This window comes from Calidris pugnax, unplaced genomic scaffold, assembly GCF_001431845.1.
Source record: "Calidris pugnax isolate Ruff unplaced genomic scaffold, ASM143184v1 scaffold20, whole genome shotgun sequence".
In the NCBI taxonomy this organism is placed as follows: Eukaryota; Metazoa; Chordata; class Aves; order Charadriiformes; family Scolopacidae; genus Calidris; species Calidris pugnax.
The window spans coordinates 18991305-19011285 of NW_015094510.1; the positions used below are offsets into that span (position 1 = coordinate 18991305).

General features: G+C 38.8%; 1 protein-coding gene across 3 annotated transcripts in view; it reads left to right on the forward strand.

Annotated features, from left to right (window-relative positions):
• The window catches only part of TRPC4 (transient receptor potential cation channel, subfamily C, member 4), a 154800-nt gene that overhangs the window by 94977 nt on the left and 39842 nt on the right, over positions 1-19981 (forward strand). For all 3 annotated transcript variants that reach the window (XM_014966259.1, XM_014966260.1, XM_014966258.1), the window contains one exon: positions 17386-17722. In XM_014966259.1, the coding sequence (XP_014821745.1) occupies positions 17386-17722 (337 nt within the window). The remainder of the gene's footprint in view (positions 1-17385; positions 17723-19981) is intronic.

Below are 19981 nucleotides of genomic sequence, written 5' to 3' on the forward strand. Positions count from 1 at the left end.
CTTGACCAGTTCCATAAAATTATGTGTCCATTCTGGAGGAACAGATTTCCCTGTCCTCTGCATATGTGATTGAATAGCATCTTGACAGTGCCAACTACTTAAGTTGCTGTCTTTCTTTGCCTCTTCTCTGTTCTCCCCTGGCACAATGAATACATCAGTATTTCCACTCAGTTTTTTGTTTCATTCTTGGCTAGAATTCTGTAATCTCTGCGAAATCTCCAAATAGGGTATTTCATTGTTTGGGGTTTTTTGTTTGGTTTTTTTTTTTAACCTGTCTGCTTTAATTCAGGTCCTTCCATTCTAATTTGATATTTACTTTTTCCATTAATGTATTCATGTCAGGTTTTCCTCTAGGGAAAGATGCAAAGTTTTAGCGAGTCAAAAGGCTAAATAGTTGTTGAGATACTTTGCAAAAACAAGACATTTTGAGGAAATATTTTTAAAAAGTGAAAATTCTTTTGCTAGGAGAAGAATAGGCTCAGTTGTTGGTGAACACTTCCAAACAGGAAAGGACTTAAAAAGGAAGGATTTTACAGAATGTTTTGAAGATGGAGAAAACCAAAGGTGAACACATATGAATAAGAGAAGAAACAAATCTAGAGTTGAACGCTTTCTGGAACAATTATTACATCAAGTCATAGCTTTTATGCTTTGAATTTGTTCATTCCTGAATAATATTGTAAAAATGTGAGGGTCCTTAACATTTGTGGGAAAGCCCAATGCAGATCTTCGGCATGTAGAAATTGTGGAAGGTCTGCAAAGTGCTACATGCCAATGCTCTGTTGCGAAGTGCAGGATCTGGCTCATTATTTTTTTAGGTGGATGAAGAGGAAAACGAAACGTTTTGCTCTGCCTACTGTGCAGAAAAGATAATAATATTTAATTACCAGGGTAATGTAGTCATTTAAATTAGAGGTTGTTCTAAATAGCTAACCTTAAGGGCTTCATTAGCAGCCCTGTTATGGTTCACATGAAGACATGACTCAGTTACACAACGTTTGACATCAAGACAAGCTGGAAGTGTAACAGAAGGTAAAAAAGGTTTGACACATTATTAATAAAATTAGTTCAAGGCTTGGACTCTTTTTTCCTGCCCTCTTAACAGCATGTAGAAAGAAACTAGAAATAGCCATTCCTGTATTGTGTTTGTGCTATAAGTCCCTGACTCATGCCACATAACCCCTATGTCAGCAGCCTAGCCTTGGGTCCCTTCATAGTCAGTGGGAAGAGACAGACATCCCCAGACAGCAACTCAGGCCATCTAAGAATAAAATCATTTTTGTCACCACCTACATTATTTACATTTATTGCAGAAGAGACATGGGATAACTGGATGCATTGTACAGATTAAAAAGAAGGTAAAATCCTTTAAGAAGCAGAGCATATAATTTTGGGACAATAGGTGACAGTGGGCATAAGCTGGTTTTTTTAAGTCTTGATATTCTGTCATTCTGAAAACTGGAAAAGCCCCTTAAGCTGAGACAGATGAACCTTGAGGGCCTGTTTACTGGAGTCCTTCTGTCAATCTAAGATACAGCTTCCCTTCTAATGCACCATGTAATTTAAGGGTCTGCCTTAGCAGGTAAGTCCAAAGAGAAACCAAGTTTACCACAACGACTTACCTATATTGTTTATACACGGTTACATATTTAGACTTAGTGGGCTTAGACTCACTCTAGAGTTTATTGGAGGGGAAAAGCCTAAATAGATAATCTGTAAGGTCCCTTCCAACCCAAACCATTTTATGATTCTGTGACTCTGTATTAAAAGTCTGTCTCGCTTTAGTGACAAGGCCTCACTCATGCAGTCTGGACAGGTCATGCTTGAATTATAGAAATGGTCAAACAGTCTCAGATCAACCCTTCCTAAGCGGTTGAATGTTTCCGGACCTGGGCTACATAAGTGCCAACAATTTGAACAGAGTTCATTGCACTACTGTCAAGAATTAATGTTCTTGAACTTGCTCTTCACTTTTCAAAGAAACATAAATTATATTGACCACCATGATCCATGTATCCACCTTATAGAGGAGCTGGCAATGTGTCCTTCGAAGATAGCTTTATAGGGCTTGCACTGTTTGCACAGGCGGCAAATTCCTCCTATCAAAATCAGATGTTTGTGAGCCTCAATCATGCCATGTTGGAACTTTTTTTCACCAACATACAGAGATTGGGTCATGATTTTAGCTTTCGCCTGGAGAAGTAAGCATCATGCAAAGCTGCATTTCAGAGGTTTGATCTGAGGGAAAAATCGTCAATTTTACTTTAAGATTCTCAAGATTAGATGGAAAGTATTGCAAGACATAACTGTTAGAGCTGTGACAGTATGCAAGACTCCACTTGGGTTGAGCCATTTCTTCATCATTATTTCTAAAGCTGGAAACCTGTAGTGAACTTACTCAGAATCAAAATTAATCTTGAAATACAGATATTTCTTTTATATGCACTGAAAAATATTTTTTTTCACTGCATGTGGCCCTATTCTCAATGCAAAAATACTAGTCAAATTACATTAAAGATGAGTAGCATAGTCACACTTGAGCAAAGAGAGATCATCATTTTCATTACAGTAAATTAAGGCTAGGTCTTCCTAACCTGGCTGTGAAAAATTGATCTTTGCTCTATACTAAAACTTGGCAAAAGTAGTCTAGGAGTAGGAGCACATTTTGGTTTCAGTGACAGACCTTTTCAGGTATAATCATTGCAAATTACAGAGTGCAAATGATGGTTAAACAAGACCTTCTCAATACTTAAGACTATATTGGTTTGAAATTGGCTTGCGTTCCTGTTGCAGCTTTTTCAGTTAGAGTATACATACCTGACCAAAGAAATGCCACTTGGACACTAAGTAGATTTGTGGCCAAAGAGATACCATTTCCCTTGAAATTAACAAGGCTTTTGACACCATTTCTCACTATATTGTTGTATCCAAGCTAGATTGTTACAGTCTGGATGAAAGAACAACGTAGGTAAAAAACCCTGAAGCTCAGAGGGTTGTGGTTAATGTGTCATACTGAAGACAGGTAAAAACTGCAGTGCTGTGAGGATCTGTACTGGCTTGGATTTACCAGTGATGTGGGGAAGATGAAGGAGTCCAGTCTTAAAAAGTTTGCAGATGACACTAAGTTAGAGAGACCAGCTGATATGCTCAAGACAGGGCTGCCATTTAGAGAGCCCAAGACAGGCTGGAGGAACAGGCTGACAGGAGTCTGTGAAATTGAACAAGGACAACTGCAAAGTCCTGAACCAGGGAAGGATGAAGCCCCTGCAGTGACACAGGCTGGGGAATGGCTGCCTGGCAGCAATGCAGAAAAAGAGCTGGAGGTGTGGGCACCTCCAGCTGAGCCAGGGCCAGCAGCAAAGGCAGCTAACAATTACCTGGGCTGTATTAACAGGAACACAGCTGAGGTGATCGTAGCCCTCTAATCAGCACTCATGCAACCACACTTGGATACTGCATCCCACCATGGGTCCCTCAATACAAAAGATGGATAAACTGGAGCAAGTTCAGTGTAAGGCCACTGAAATAGTAGGGTGCTGGAGCACTTGCCCTCTCAGAAGGAACTGAGGGAGCAGGGCCAGTTCAGCCTGGAGCAAAGATGACTTCAGGTTGAACCAACATTATCCCCCAGCGACTACAGGGAGGTCATTGAGGATATGGACCCAGGATCTTCACCATCCTGGGTGAAGATGCATTCCACCATCCTGAATGGTGGAAGGACAATAAACAATAGGCATTGGTTGCATGGACTGATTATAAAGAGAGAAAAGCCTAACTGTCCCATAAGGACAGCTAGGCAACGGAACAGGTTTCCTGAACAGGTTTCCTGAACAGGTTGTGCTGTCTCCATCCTTGAACATTTTCAAGACTTAACTGAATAAAACCAGCAACCCAGTCTGATCTCATTGGTTTCATCTGGAGGTTGGGCACGAGATGTCCTGGGGTCCCTTGCAGCCTGAATTATCCTATGATCTTGATGACAGGAACTGAGCAGCCACATTCATTGTAGCCAGTCTGCTTGGAAGTCTCTGTGAAGATGTTATCAAACACACAGAGGATGACAGACACTTGCCTCTCTCTTCTGTGGTATTAAGAAATCTGACCACATTAGTCTTTCTGATACCTGTTTGCTGGTATATGAAATACACTGGCATTTCAGCTGAAAGCATAACAAGAGGAACATTTTTGTATCTCCTTAACCCTTAACACCTTTAAGGGTAACAAAGAATATTGCTGTTGTTATTAATACTGTAGAAATATTTACAATATTTAAATAACTTTACATATAGTTCAAGAAGTTTGAAATAACCAAGCAATATGAATTTTCAAATTATTAAGGAAGGAAAGGGATAGATCAGTATAAAATTATTTATTATGTCAGAAGATAGAATATTAAAGTCTTAGTCTATAGATTTTTTCCCCAGGAATGAAACACAAATCTTAATATTAGAAGTAAAAGTGATAACAACAACAACAAAAAATGAAAACAATGGACTTTTTAGCAATTGCATATTATTCTTCCTCTACTGTTTTTTCAACAAATATGATGATGCTACCTCAAAACGTGTAAGTGAAAATTATTATCTTGTAATTCTCAAAAGGAAAATTAAGAAAAAGAAATTCCCTTCTCTGCTTTCAGTCCTTCACAAATGCAATTAATGTTAATTGACCATAGTCGTAACACTGTCAATGTAAATATTCTGCCAATAGAAACATAAATATTATTCTCTCAGCCTTGGGTCCTTTGGCTTCTATCCTCCCTCAATTTCCATGGAAAAGTGGGGTTTTGTACCAGGTCCAGCAAGTTCAGTACTTCAGAAAAACAAAAACATTTCCCCAGAGCAGTAGTGAGATATATCTGCCATCAAGCCTTCTTTTCAAAACAGAAGGTGAGTTTTTGCCTTTGTAAGCTGTCAAGGTTAGAGAATTAAGGGTTTGCTGTGTCAGATCCCTTGCTGGGGTTTCTAAAATTCTCCACAAAGAAACCACTGATGTTAGATTGTCTTTGAAGTTCTGAAATGAAGCACTGAAGGAGCTTGCAGTTAATGCTTGAGTGCTGCTGCTGTTTCCCCATACAATTGCAATGTAATTTAGTTGACATTATAGTCCAGTTACCACATATAGATTGTTTTGGCTGCCATCCTCCTCTCTGCATCTCACTGAGGTGTTTCGATGCTGAAGAAATCATAGTTTTGTCGTGGTGATGGAGGCTGGAGTCAGGAAGCACAACAGCTTCTGTCAGGGCTGGAGGTGACTGACACAGAGTAGGCAGTGGTAAGAATAGAGAGGAACAAATGTCTCACCACCACCACCACCACCTCAGCAAGGTGGTATTTCGGGAGTAAATGTGAGAGGGGTGCTTGGTAAAGAAGACGTGTTGCTTCCCTGATTACAGTATTTGATGGTACTAGCATGAGACTTTTACAGCTGCAGGCTGAATATTGTAGAGAAAAAAAGGTACTGAACATGACTCTACGTAAGGAGGCATAACCCAGCCTGCCTGTGGGTGAAGGCAGAAGTCCTCCAGCTGGCTGATTACATTAAAGCCTGTATGGTATACATAGGTGCAGGGGATAGGAAAGGTACATGTGCAATCTAAATTTAAATTGTACTTCACATAAGAAATTAAATGTTTTTGCCGGTTTCCTTTGGATGTTTGCTCTGTGTTCACTTATACAATATGTTTCTTTATTCTTAATTATAACATATGTCTAATTCTTGAATAAATTACAGTTTAGGGAGTCATGATTTCATGCATATGATCAGGACATATCTGCTTCACGCCACGGAAGAGTGCAAAGGAAGCAGAAAAAAATATTCCTTCAGAGTACCAGTGAGCTATCTTTCACAAGGATTAAAGAGTAGCTCCCTCTTAGAAATGTACATTTTCTGACTTGCTGGAGCAGAAGTTAGGGCATGCATGTCATGCAGGCAGTGACAACAGCCTATGGAGCGCATTTCTCTGTCAGTGAACAAATTGTCTGTAATTTGTTGAGGAGGAATGTAGCCTCAACCCCTCAGGGACTGAAACACAGCCTTTCCTTATATCATTCCACATATGCCTTTTCCACCTCTAGCTTTTTGCAAATGGTCATTTTCCTCCACTTTAAAAAAAACCAAAACCCAAACCTATTGCTTTATGTGGAACTATAAGCCAATGTGTTTTACTCCATCTCCATAAGAAATACCTATGGAAGTTGGGCAGACAAAAACATTTCCTGAGTTCCTCAGTTTCTAGGAGCATGCAGTGAAACACCAGTCTATACACAGAGACATATCACATAAATCAGTAAAACGAGGAACTCCTCTGTACTGCTAAATGAAAGCAGACCCTAGCATGACCCTAAAACCAAGTGATACTAAGGGATTTGTATGCAAACAGGCTGCAGCAAGCTGCAGATCTTCCTTGCATAGAGCCCTCTGGAGAGGTCATAACTGGAACCAGGCAAGAGCAAATAGTGAAGATGACTGGGGTCCAGTGCTCACATTCAGTCATTGTTGAACTTCTCAGTGCAGATGTAGCCTGAACATCCCTTAAAGGGATGCATATGTAAAAACTCAAGTAAAGCAGACTTTTTACTGGTTCCTTCATCTCTCTGGTTCTTCGCTATGAACAAAATAAGCAGTTTTCAGACATCTCTGTGCATGAGAAAGTGAGAGTAGCTCTAGGTTTTTGTTTGAGATACCAAACTCTAATGTTTTGCCACAAATAGGAGAGCTTCATAATGGGAAAGAACTACCCAAGGACTGTCATTATTTCTTCAGGCTGGCAGAAGCTGAGTATACAGAATTTAATTCTATGAAATTGTAGGTATCTTCCCATTATGGAAAGCACAGTACTTTATATGTCTATTCACGAGCAAAGGTCATTTTCTTCAGCCACAACCTATTCTAAAGTGTAAAGGAGGTTTTGGAGAGGAAAGATTTTGAGCAAGAAATTATACTCCCTGTAATTCTTTCCAAGATTCGTGTTCTGTGTTTCAAGCACAGAAGCTGCAGGTGGTGGCTGTCAACCAGCCATTCAAAAGCAGTACCTCAGAACTTATTTAAGGGAAAACTGGGAAGAAAGGGGAATTGTAAAGGTAGGGAAAAAAATGAAAAAAAGCATCATATCTGAAGGCCAGAAGGAAGGTTCATGACGGCTTCACTTGACTGGTATAATTGATGCATCTGCTACAGACTCACATTCATTTCTCCTGCAAATGGTCTCAGAATAATGCTCACTGAGCGTCACTGCCAAAGACCTATCATTTCAGTTTAGTCTTTATGCAGGAACTGGGTAATTAATCTGATTTTTCAGCCTTTAGCATTCTCAGATAAACACATAGCCAAGTTAAACAAGAGGAACTTAAAGATGAAAAGCATTAAAGTATTTGAAGAGAAAGAAGAGCAGATTGCGTGACTATATACATTCTGTTCCTAAGTATTAATGAAACTACAAAGACAGACCTCCCTACAACATGTTAATAGAGAACTTTCAAGAGAGAATAGGCAGTTTATTGCTTTATTTAGTTTGAATGCCTTTGTAATCAGTCTGTGTTTTTATTTTTCCCTTGTCCCCCTAATTCTGTATACAGTCAGCCTTCAAATGAGTGTTATGCTTTCCAAAAACTGGATTCACGCTGATTTTGGGGAACTTTGGTATCTTCAGTTCCACAGAAGCTTCACATAATAAACAGCCATTTCTAAAGAAAGTGGAAAACCTTGGCTCTTCTATCACTTTGCTAGAACAGCATAAGCTTTGCATAAAGAAGAGTTGTGCTCATATCCATTTTTCACATCAGGATGCAGGATGGCACCTCGTAAAGCTAAGCTAAAAGAGTGAGACCTAAATTCAAAAATTTCAAAAAAGGAAAATGAACCTAAGAATGTGTCTCTACCTTGTTTTGACCTCTGCAATAAACTGCACAAATGAGGACCACAGCGGTCTCCAATAGAAATTCTCAAATGAGCAAGCAATACCCAAATGAAGAACCTAGCTTTTCTAATTCCTTTCCTACCCTTCCATCAGTCAGAGCTTTTCCCAGCTAATTTTTCTCTAATTAGACTCACACTGCATTCTGTGCTTCAGTTGATTTCAACATATTTGCAGCTCCCTCATGAATTTTGAAAGGTTGGTTTATTAATTTGTAACTTTTCCTTCTGGCGACATGGCAGCTACAAAAAGTGGGCAAACTGGTGCAATGAGCGGGATGTGAGGGAACTCATTGATACTGTCATACAGTGGGTTTGTAGCTAGCTTAAATCCTGACCCGTTCTGGCTGACCAGTTAATGCTTAGAAGCCTTACCAATACAGAAGACAAAACTAGCCTGGATGTAAGAAACATGCTACTGGTAATTGCTGACTGGTTCAGAGGTGTTGCAATTTGTTGTTTGGTTTTTTTTCTTTTTACAGACTCTAGGGCTGACAATAGGCCATTCTTTATACAAGTGTATATTTGTTTCCAAACCAGTTTGAATTGATAACATGATTTACCTGAACTGTATGTTATGAGCAGTGCATGTTATTTCTGCTTGTGTTAATATACTACGTTGTTTAGTATGTATTGATTTTTGTCTTCTAAAAGGAACTCAAATTTTTGAGATCATAAGCAAAATGTCTTTATAATTACATTTTATTCAGTGTTAGAATGAATTAGAGAGGGAGAATGATCAGCCACTATTACTATTCTGGTATCCCTTGATTTATTGTGTAGAAACTATTGGTGCAGACAGCAAACTCTGTCAGAAATACCTGAAGTATCTGAAGACTGCTTTGGGAATAATAGGATTGAAGTGATAGAGACCTAAGCAATTATTATGTCTTTTTCTCCACACACGAGACAGAGATTATTACAGCAAAAGCATTTGGGACAGTTGAAATGGTTTTATATATTGTTTGGCAATAGTATGGTTAAATGACACCAATGGTGAAAAAGATCTTAGTAATACCTTGTATGCCTAGAAAAATAATTCAAACCTAAATAAATAACTTCAAACCTGTAAACACAATTACTATGGCTCTTACTAAGAATTTTGTTGCCCCAGGAAGCACTGCTTGGGTTAATGAAGTAAGTGGGATCATAAAAAGTACTTGGTTGAAAGATATCTCTCAAGATCGTCTGGTCTGACCTTCTGCTCAAATCTGGACTAATACTGAAGTTAAATCAGGTTGCTAAGGAACTTGCCCAGCCAAGGTTTGAATATTTACAGGAATGGAGATTCTGCATCTTCCCTGGACAACCTGTGCCAGTGCTTAACTACTGTCATAGGGAAGAATATTTTCCTTAGATCAAACCAGAATTTCCCTTGATGCAGCTTGTGATGATCCGCATCCTTTCATTGTGCTTCTGAGAAAACCCTGCTTCTGTCCATAACCTCCCTTTCATTTGTGTAAGACAGTAAGTGAGTCCCAAACAGGATTCTCCTTTTGAGATTAAGCACACCCAACTACTTTCTTCTCTCCCTGTACATCATGGGATCCAGTCCTGTAACCTCTTGGAGATGCTTTGTAGGACTCACTTCAGTTTGCCGGTGTCTCTGTTGTAGTGGGGGAACCAAAACAGGGCACTGTATTCCAGATGTAGTCTCACAAGTGACAAAGAGAGGGGAATCTCAATGTCATGCTGTCTGCACTCTTGCTACTGTGTCCCAGGATATATTTTTGCACTGCATGGGCCCAGTCATATCCAGATTCTTGCTTACCAGAGTCCCCAGATCTTTTCTGGAAAGCTACTCCCTAGGCAGTGAATTCTAGCCTGTACTGTTGCAGAGGGTTATTCTGTCCAAAGTGCAGGACTTTGCATATAAATATCACTCTTATTTTTTGTGATCTGATATAATAGGAGCAAATATTACGTTTTCTCTGCAGATACTTATAGAGGATATTTTTTTCCCCTAGGAAAATGTTTTAAACTGGGGTGAGTCTAACACTTTCCCAGAATGGGAACCAGAATTATTTTACCAGCATCTCAGTTTTGAAATTTGGAGCTATTTTACACACTCATCCCAAAGCTCAATAACTGATTCATTTTTCTTTACCACTTTACAAAGCTATTCATGCATAGCTAGTTCCTAAGAACTGCTTTCTAGTTTCAGTTGCCACTGCCTTTTCTAAGCAGTTAATCAGAATTACTGCAATTATAGATAAGTTTTGTGTTATTTAATAAATAAATATTTAATAGTTTTCAGTGTGCTGTTTCATTTTACTGAGAAGGAGCGATGAATCAAATGAAGAGCTTTTGTTTGTGTTGATGCAGCCAAAAGGAAATTTAAAATGTTTAAATTAAAAACTGCAATGTCATTGTTTCTATAAAAAAATCATTAATCCTTTTAAGGAAGCATTTCAGTCTTCACTTCTATGTTTTTCTTTTCTTTTGTTTTCTTGCTCCTCATACATGAAGTTAAACAATAGTATAATTAAAATAAAAAAAAAACTGGCATTGTATTCTATTTTTGGTGAGAGCAGTGTAAATTCTGGATTTTATGACAAAGTTATCCATGATGTGAATTTGTTTTGCTGTAGGGACTTGATTTGAAGATGGTTGCCCTGGTGATATAGAATCATAGAATCATTAAGGTTGCAAAAGACCTTTAACATCATTAAGTCCAACCATAAACCTGACACTGCCAAGTCTGCCACTGAACCATGTCCCTAAGCACCACGTCAACACATCTTTTAAATACCTCCAGGGATAGTGACTCAACCACTTTTTGGGCAGCCTGTTCCAATCTTTGATAACCCTTTTGCTGAAGAACTTTTTCCTAATATCCAATCTAAAACTCCTCTGGAGCAGCTTGACACTATCACTAGTTACTTGGGAGTAACACTTCCTACTTGGGAGAAGAGACTGACCCCCCACCTCACTACAACCTCCTTTCAGGTAGTTATAGAGAGCAATAAGGTCTCCCCTGAGCCTCCTTTTCTCCAGGTTAAACAACCCCAATTCCATCAGCTGCTTCTCGTAAGGCTTGTGCTCTAGACCCTTCACCAGCTTCGTTGCCCTTCTTTGGACACACTCAAGGCCATCAATGTCTTTCTTATAGCAAGAGACCCAAAACTGAACACAGTAATTGAAGTAAGGGCCTCACCAGTGCTGAGTACAGGGGGCAATCACTTCCCTAGTCCTGCTAGACACACTATTCCTGATACAAGCTGATGCTATTGGCCTTCTTGGGCATCTGGGCACTCTGCCGCCCCATATTCAGCTGACAGTCAACCCAACTCCCAAGTCCATTTCCAACCAGGCAGCTCTACTCTTCCCCAAGCCTGTAGCGCTGCATGGGGTTGCTGTGACCCAAGTGCAGGACTCAGCACTTGGCCTTGTTGAGTCTCACAACAAGCTGGAAGAAGCTGGTGTGCTCTGGTGCTCTGATCCTGAGTGAGCTGGCTAGTTCCCTTAATGACAATGCTGCAGACAGAGCTGGGGAAAAGCTGACCCAGTGGTTTGGGTCCAGCTGGAATTATGATTATAATGATAGTCTGCTCCAGTCGGGACTAGACTTAGATGGATTGGACATAAGATTCACAGTAATTGGCAGAGGAATCCAGGCTTCTGGCCTGGGGCAGAAAACAGACAGTATAACTCTGCCCAAAGGAGTCCAGAACATGGTCCCTAGCTTTAGAAAGGAAAATGTAGTGCTGGTCCAGTCAATAATGTTAAAGCATTTAAACTGCAATTAAGTGTTATTTCTCTTAATGAACCAGTCCTCACAGAATAAGTACCAAAATCCACAAATATAATCTTTGGGGGAAGATACAGAAAAGGATATGCAATGATGTTTCTAGAGGGAGAAATAACCTACCAAATTTAGGAATCTATTTAATGAGATTGGGACTTGAATCTGTCATTAGTGCCATACAAATATATTTTTCACAACCAGTAGATGGAGAATTTTGACATCTAATTTTGAAGTTAAAATAACTGGAAGAGCTTGGGTTTTCATTAATACCTAGGAAAAATGTGTAAAATATGAAAAGTAACATGTTCTAGAGAAAGAAAAAGTAATTGGGCTTAATTTTTGTTGAACTGGAATACAGTCACTGGAAAATGTGTGTGACAGAGTAGCAGACCTGAGAGCTAATATTTCCTACCAGCTTGGCTGTAATGTCAGTACAAAGCAGTACAACAGAGAATCTGGCCATGACTTTATAAAAAGTATCACTAAGAAACTTTATGACAATTTTCTTTTATTTCCTCCCCCCCAAATAAAAATCTTGAACTTTGATCTGTTAGAGAATGGCATCAGGAACAGCGTTGTGTTACAGCATAACTCACTTGTACATAAATCAAAAAGGAAATCACTTTCCTTTAACAGCTTTCAATTCCAGATGACAAATTATATTATTTTTCTGTGTTACATATACTAAACCACCTTCTGATCTCAGAATGAGAATTTAATTTGGACCTTAGTTTTTGTTAGACAGCTTTGTGTGGTTTGGGTTTTTTTTTATATCTTCGTGTATTTCCTAATACAATAAAATAAATACCTAGAGGTATTATTTTGCTATGGGTGAGAACTGATTTGACTTTTTATGGTGATATATTACCTATAAAAATAATTATTCTAAGAAAAATATTATTTCTATAAAGACAATATATAGTTAACAGTATTACTTGTGTTACTTCTTCATTATGTCCATTGATGGAAGGGTTTGTATTATAGCAAATCTAAAGATCATATTTAATCAGCAGTGAAAATGAAATTCTGGGCTATGTGCATGCTTGGGTATCACTAGCATCAGGCGCTGCCATTGTTTATACCAGATTATTTTTGCTGGCAGTGTGAATAATTTCTGATTTTCACTAGTCCCAGGGAAGAGCCAATTCTCAGCAAGACAACTAAGAGAATGAATACCAAAACATTTTCAGATGGGCAGACTCTTATGAAGGAGCTAAAGATGTGCAACCAGGAATAATCATTACAGCAAAATTCCTCACTTAATTGCAAAATGCTGGAAGCTATTGGAAGCCATTGTAATGTGAAAATATAAACTTGCTGATTGCTAATTATATGGAGACAATGTCAAAGTCAAATAACACAACATAATACTGACAGTACAAAAGATACTTTGAATACCTCAGAGTGTAGTATCTCCAACTAAGGAAGAAAAAATATACTACAGTGAAAATATTTTGGCATCTGCAATACAAAACTGGCAAATTAATGTCACAGAGTATTTCCTTTTCTGCTAGTCATAAAATATCTGTGTACATTTTTTTATTTTTTTTTACCTGCCAGTTCAGCAGAGAATTTATATGTTGACATACTTTACTATGCGATCATCCTAGATGTGTTCCTATCCACATGTCTTACAGCTTGGTGCATGTGTATTTTCCATCCACTTCTACTGTTGCTTTCTAATCGAAGTATCGAAGTCTTTATAACAGTTAGAGTTTAAATCTCATTCGACCAGAGAATTTTGCCATGAAGACTTTTTTTTTCTTTACTGTAGAGAAGAGCTTTTCAGTGGATAAATCGAAAAGTCAAGTGTAATCAGCATTCAGGATCAGTAATAAAATGTATTAATCACAGATAAACTTACTTCACCTGTATAACGGTGACTTATGAGTCCTGTCTGAGACAGCCAATACAGGTGACATTTACACTGTGTGTCCCAGGAAGACTTACGTATTCCAAGTTTCTGCACATGCTCAAATACTTAGTTATTACACATGAAGACAAGGTGAGAGTATGCAATACCTTTCCTTCATTTCCTCTGGAGGAAACAGGTCCACTGGACAAGAAGGTACATGCATTGTGTAATAACAAGCTCCTCCTCTCTGGGCAGCTGAGGAACAAGAGTGTAGGATTCACCACTGAGTACACATTTCTTGCCATCATGGTACCCCAGCTGTTCCCATTCAAGAAGTTCCCTCATTATTCAACTAATGTAATAAATAATAATGTAATATCACTATCAAAAGTATTTCACAGCATATATGTAAATCTCTCAACCACAAAAATGGAGCAAGTCGTCCAAATTGTGAAAATTAATTTGGACATTTTTAATAATGTCATATAATTCCTTGGTAAATGAAGCAGAAAAGCGTAACTATAAAAGAAATGTCATCAAGACATTTAGGGTAATTTTCAAATTGTCAGAAGAAGACACTTTGGAGTAGTTCATAGTGTATGTTATATGGCCAATGGAGCTCAGAATCATAAAGAAAAGGCTGCAGCGAACAGACAGTATTTTTGTTGCTTCAGGACATTGTTAACTAATCCTGACAACAGTGCTGTTGTATAAAAATGAGCAACATGAAACTGGATATCTTGACCTCTCAGAAATGCAGTATATCATCTGTAGATTCTGTGTTGGGGTATCTGGTATTGACCTTTTCCTGCAGTACTAGAACTGCTTCCCTATACATGCAGCTCTTAAAATCACAGAATCGTAGAATAATTTAGGTTGGAAGAGACCTTTAAAGGTCACCTAGTCTAGCCTCCCCTGCAATGAGCAGGAGCATCTTCAACTAGATAAGGTTGCTCAGAGCCCCATCCAACCTGACCTTGAATGTTTCCAAGGATGGGGCATCTATCACCTCTCTGGGCAACCTGTGCCAGTGTTACATCACTCTCATTTAAAAAAAACAAGTATCCTTTCTTATATCTAGTCTAAGTCTATCCTCTTCCAGTTTGAAGCCCTTACCCCTTTTCCTATCACAACAGGCCCTGATAAAAAGTTTGTCCCCATCTTTCCTGTAGGTCCCCTTTAAGTACTGAAAGCCTGCAATAAGGTGTCCCTGGAGCCTTCTCTTCCCCAGGCTAAACAACCCCAGCTGTCTCAGCCTGTCTTCACAGGAGAAGTGTTACATCCCTCTGATTATTTTTGTGTCCATCCTCTGGACCCGCTCAAACTTGTCCGTGCCTTTCATGTACTGAGGGCTCCAGAGCTGGATGCAGTATTCCACGTGGGGTCTCATCAGAGCAGAGTAGAGAGGCAGAATCACCTCTCTCAATGTGCTGGCCATGGTTCTCTTGATGCAGCCCAGGATAGGGTTGGCCTTCTGGGCTGCAGGCACATATTGCTGGCTCATGTCCAGCTTTTCATCCACCATTATGCCCAAGCTCTTCTTGACAGGGCTGCGTTCAATCCCCTCAAGCCTGTATTGATACCAGGGTTTCCCCCAATTCAGATGCAGGACCCTGCAATTAGCCTTATTGAACCTCGTGACCTAATTTCTTTAAAAATTACAATTAAAAAATTGACTCTTCAGTTTTTGGGATTTTCTGCACTGGAAAACTTCCTGTGCCTCACAAAGTAGTCCTTGTCTTTAACACATCTTACTTTAGCAATACAGTCACAACACAACAAAATTTAATATGGTTATTAGTAGATAAGAAACAATTTTTCAAGCCTGGTCAGAAATGCTTTCTATATTAACACTGAAATTTTTGCTTATTAATCTGTGTAAAGATTAGAACTAAGCAGCTACTTCCCACCCAGTGTGGAGTACTATCCAGATGGTGCAGTCAGTATCTCCTCATGGCATGAGGTACCTCTGCATCAGTTCTGGTGTACTCAACCCCAGAGCAGGCCAATACTTGATGGATACTGGAAAAACACGTCCTTTTACTTAATTTCCTCTACACTACAGCAAGGGAAATTAATTGATTTTTAGCCATGCTGGGCAAGGAGTAGGCCCCCTATTTCTATCATCAGCATTTTCTATCCACTGAAACTTGTTCCTTCACCTGGGTCCCCAATACAATGACGGCAGCCCAAAGATGTTGAGAAAGGAGACGTAGACAAGACTTAAGAACAGATTACTTTTAGGTGAGAGGATATGTAATGGGAAGGATATGTAATGTTGTATGAAGAAGGGGAAACACTCCAGGGAAAAAGAAGGAAAATATTTTACTCAGGAATTAGTCCATGAGTCATACTTTTTCACTAGTCAAGCAAAGCACTAATCTTTACCTAGCCAAGCAAATTGATGTGAACGATTTTGTAGGAAGACCCTTGTCAAAAGCTTGGCAAAAATGTAACTCTGAAACCATCTGCTTTGACTCCATGCAGTATCATTCCAGACATTTGTATCTTGAAACAAACTCCCTGAAAACTCACAAATGCATTTTTCCTAATGGAAGAGAACACTCTGTTATTCTTCTTTAAGGCTATTTTCAAGGTATGAATAAGTTTTCTTCTCTTTCACAACAGTCAGAGGCAGCTTTAGTGGTGGTGTGTGGTAGGTAAATATGTCTCTGTTAACGACACTGGCATTTCATTAACATACACTAGGTTTGAATTTGGCTCAGGTTAACATTTCTGACAAGATCCAGACTTGTACAGGAAGATGTATGCTGACTCTCATTTCATTCCAACCTAAATAGCATTTTCTACCAGCAGTAATCCCAGTGATTTCATTAACTGAAAGGAACTTGGCCCTTGCGGTTATAAGTATTATCAAAATAATGTAAAATCCCAAACTAGCTGTATTTTCAAATCTGAAATTACCTGGTGTAAATTAACAATTTTAGTATTTAGTAAGATAAAGAATATTCTGCATACGTTTATTATGTCTTCAGCATGCTGCTAGTCTATGTCCCCTTTGTAAAAGAAAGCATTAGGGAAAATAGGAACTAATGATCAAATAAAAATATGACATAAAACCCTGGAATATACTTAAAGATTTTTCAAAAAGCTGTCTGAAATATATTAAATATTTACTGGGCTTGGGGTTTTTTTGGTGAAGTTTAATTTTAAGGATCATATTTTAAAAACTGAAATCACATCATGGAGAACAGACTGACCATAATATATTTTACAGGAAAGGAGTATATCCTGACAAGGATTAGTGAAGCACTGGGGAATGCTGGTGCTTAGTTTTTATTGTGCAAGCATCATGTAATGTAAGACTTTTGTCAGTATAAAAGCATGTAAACTTGATTTTTAGAGAATTAGCAGGGAACATACTGAGAATAGTTTGTTCATGGCAGTGGAATTCAGTTTCACTGTTTACAGATCTCAGTCTTGCTTTTCATTTTCATAGAGGCTTCCACCTTGTATTCTGTGAATTCTCCACAAACATTGCTGGTTGAATAATGGAAGTTTTTGTGAACTTGTTTTTCAGTTTGAGGTATATGGTTTTTTTCAGCTTTTGAGGTACATGTGTTTTACAGTCTGTTGATTCCTGGTGTACTCAACCAATGGGGAGGTCAAGCTTTATTGTGAAAAGTGAATTTTAATGGCTTTGTTCTATACTTTTTGCATTGAAGGAAGGGCAGGCTGACCCAGTCCTGTCTTGCTGGTATTATCAGTATGAGTGGGCTTGCACAAGCTTATTTTACATTTTTTAGATCTCTATCCAAAGGTTATTTATCATAACATACCTAGAATGGAAATAACTTTACAGAGGTAACAAGGAACTAACCATCTTCCTTTCTTCTTCTCTCTGTAGTTTGTTGCTCAGCCCAACTGCCAGCAGCTGCTCGCATCCCGCTGGTACGATGAGTTCCCTGGATGGAGGAGGCGACACTGGGCTGTGAAGATGTTGACATGTGTTGTGATAGGACTCCTTTTCCCAGTCTTCTCTGTGTGCTACCTGATAGCTCCCAAAAGCCCATTAGGGCTATTCATCAGAAAGCCATTTATCAAATTTATCTGCCATACCGCATCCTACCTGACTTTTCTGTTCCTGCTGTTGCTTGCCTCTCAGCACATTGACAGGTCAGACCTGAGCATGCAGGGACCGCCACCAACCATCGTCGAGTGGATGATATTACCGTGGGTCCTGGGTAAATGTATTACTAAAGAAAATACAGTGAAAAATGTTTTGACCCCTATAGCTTTGCCAAGTAGAGAGTTCTGTCATGAATTACTGACCTAGCAAAACAGGCAAATGGTCCATCTCCTCCAATACCTAGCAAGAGTAGTAGACAACTTGGGAAGAGTTTAAAAATCCAGAGTGTCACCACTTGATATATTACAATGAGGGAAAACAAAAGATATCAGGAGTTCTTTCCTGTGACTGAGCAGTGCCTTGAAACATACATATTAATATTCTTTTTAATATCTGTTTTCTCCAGGGCAGAAAATGTTCTGATTCTACTACATGTCCATTTCTTTTCTTTGTTAGTCTACTTTTAAAAAGGGTCTCTTTGCCACAAAAATTATTTTTTATATATTAGAATGAGGCACAGTGTCATTTCTGGACTGTTATTGCTAACCTTAGTTACCTAAAGTATGCTTCTTTCTAATACGACAGACCCACCTATTGCAAATAGTCTGACGAGCATTTTAAAGTGAGTATTTTCATTATAATATGCATGCAGAGTACTTTTTTTCTGTGCAAAACCTTTGATGAGAACTTATCACTAACTTAAAACAAAATATTTACATCAGAAGGAGTAAGAAAATCCTCTGGCATTTTTAAAATGGGGGAAAAGATTCCCACTCTGTCCTGACAGTCTAAAATAAAAGTTTCAGTCTGGGATTATTGAAAGCAGGGCTGCATCTGTCCTTCAATTAAGCAAACAAGCAGGCATGACTGAAAACCCTGTGTACACTTGCTTGTCAGGAACCTCTGAGAAGGACCTGCCTTCCACAGATGAGCTGCTTTCTGAAATAAACCCATGATAGCACAGCATAACACAGACTGCATCACCAGCCTTCACTGTAAGGTGTGTTGTCCTTCACTGGGTAAATATTGCTACTAACATTTAAAAAGAACCAGAACTAGAATTATTGTGGAGGAATTAATATATCTGGCAGGCTGCTTAGGCTTCCTACAGACAAGTCAGAGTAACATAAGTGGGTGAGATTCACATTCAAATATTAAAAAAAATTCCTTCAGTAAATTTCCTAAGTTTTGTAACATCAGAAATGAGAAACCAATATAAAGCTCATTAGTTTGATACATTACTTCCTTAAAAATAAATGCTACAATGCCAGGGAGGAGCAGCGCTATCCCGTGCCCAGAGGAGAGATTAGTCACTTTTCTGTTCAGCCTTCCCAAACAGCAGGTGGTCAATATCTATGCAGCTTTCACAGTATCCTGAGGCTGATGGATAATAAGAACAAATGCATAACCGACACATAGACCTTGACATGCCAAAGCATGTTTTATCATTAACCTATCTTTTTAAAGAAAGAAATTGAGCCCAGAGAAAAAGTCACAATTTGAGAAGGGTAAGGGCTAGTTTCAGTTAAAGGCAGTTCTAAGATTTTGATGACCAAATCCTCTCCAGAAAACATGCAGTGGGAAGAGGAAGAACCTCCATTGCCCTCAACCTCTGACACTGTTCTTTTCTTAGGAAAGGGTTTAAGTCATCATCCCAAAGCACTTGTTTGAAGAAGCCATTAACCCTGAGAATTTTGACTATCAAGATGACTATCATTTCTAAAAGCAGCATTAATATTTGCAGTATAGACTCAAGCAGTCAGATTATGCCAGTACTGCCTGTGCTGAATAAGGCCTTTAACTACAAGCAGTACAGCTCAAGTCAAGGGAACTGCTTGCTTAAACAAATATTCATGAGCATGAATAAAGATCAGGAGTCAGATACCATGTGGTCAAATAGCTTGTGGTTAAATCTAGGCTATAATGTTCAGAGAAACTGCCTTCCAAAATCTCTTGCATCTAAATCCATGTATTTTTACACACCGATCTCTAGTGGTTCCTTAGTATTGGTTTCCTGTAGTTCGAGTTTCACGTATGCTGGGTTCAGCTTTCAGACTTCTGTTGCTGCAGGGTCTTTGCCCATACAAATAATAACGCCCCAGATTCACCCATTGTAATCTCAGGCAATTAATTGGGTACATAAGTACCCTCTATCATTGAAGGAGACAGACACACATCTCCATAGGATGCTTCGGCTCACAGCGTGTGATGGACGTGTCTATTTCAGCTTTGTTATGTTTTGGTTTGTTTTTTTCAAAGGAATGAATCTCAGCTGTTTTAATATTCACATACATACAGTGGTCTAGTCATCTTTCAATAAACTAAATAGTTTATTAAGTCCTTATCAATAAGCTAAGGTTTTTTCCAGGCCACA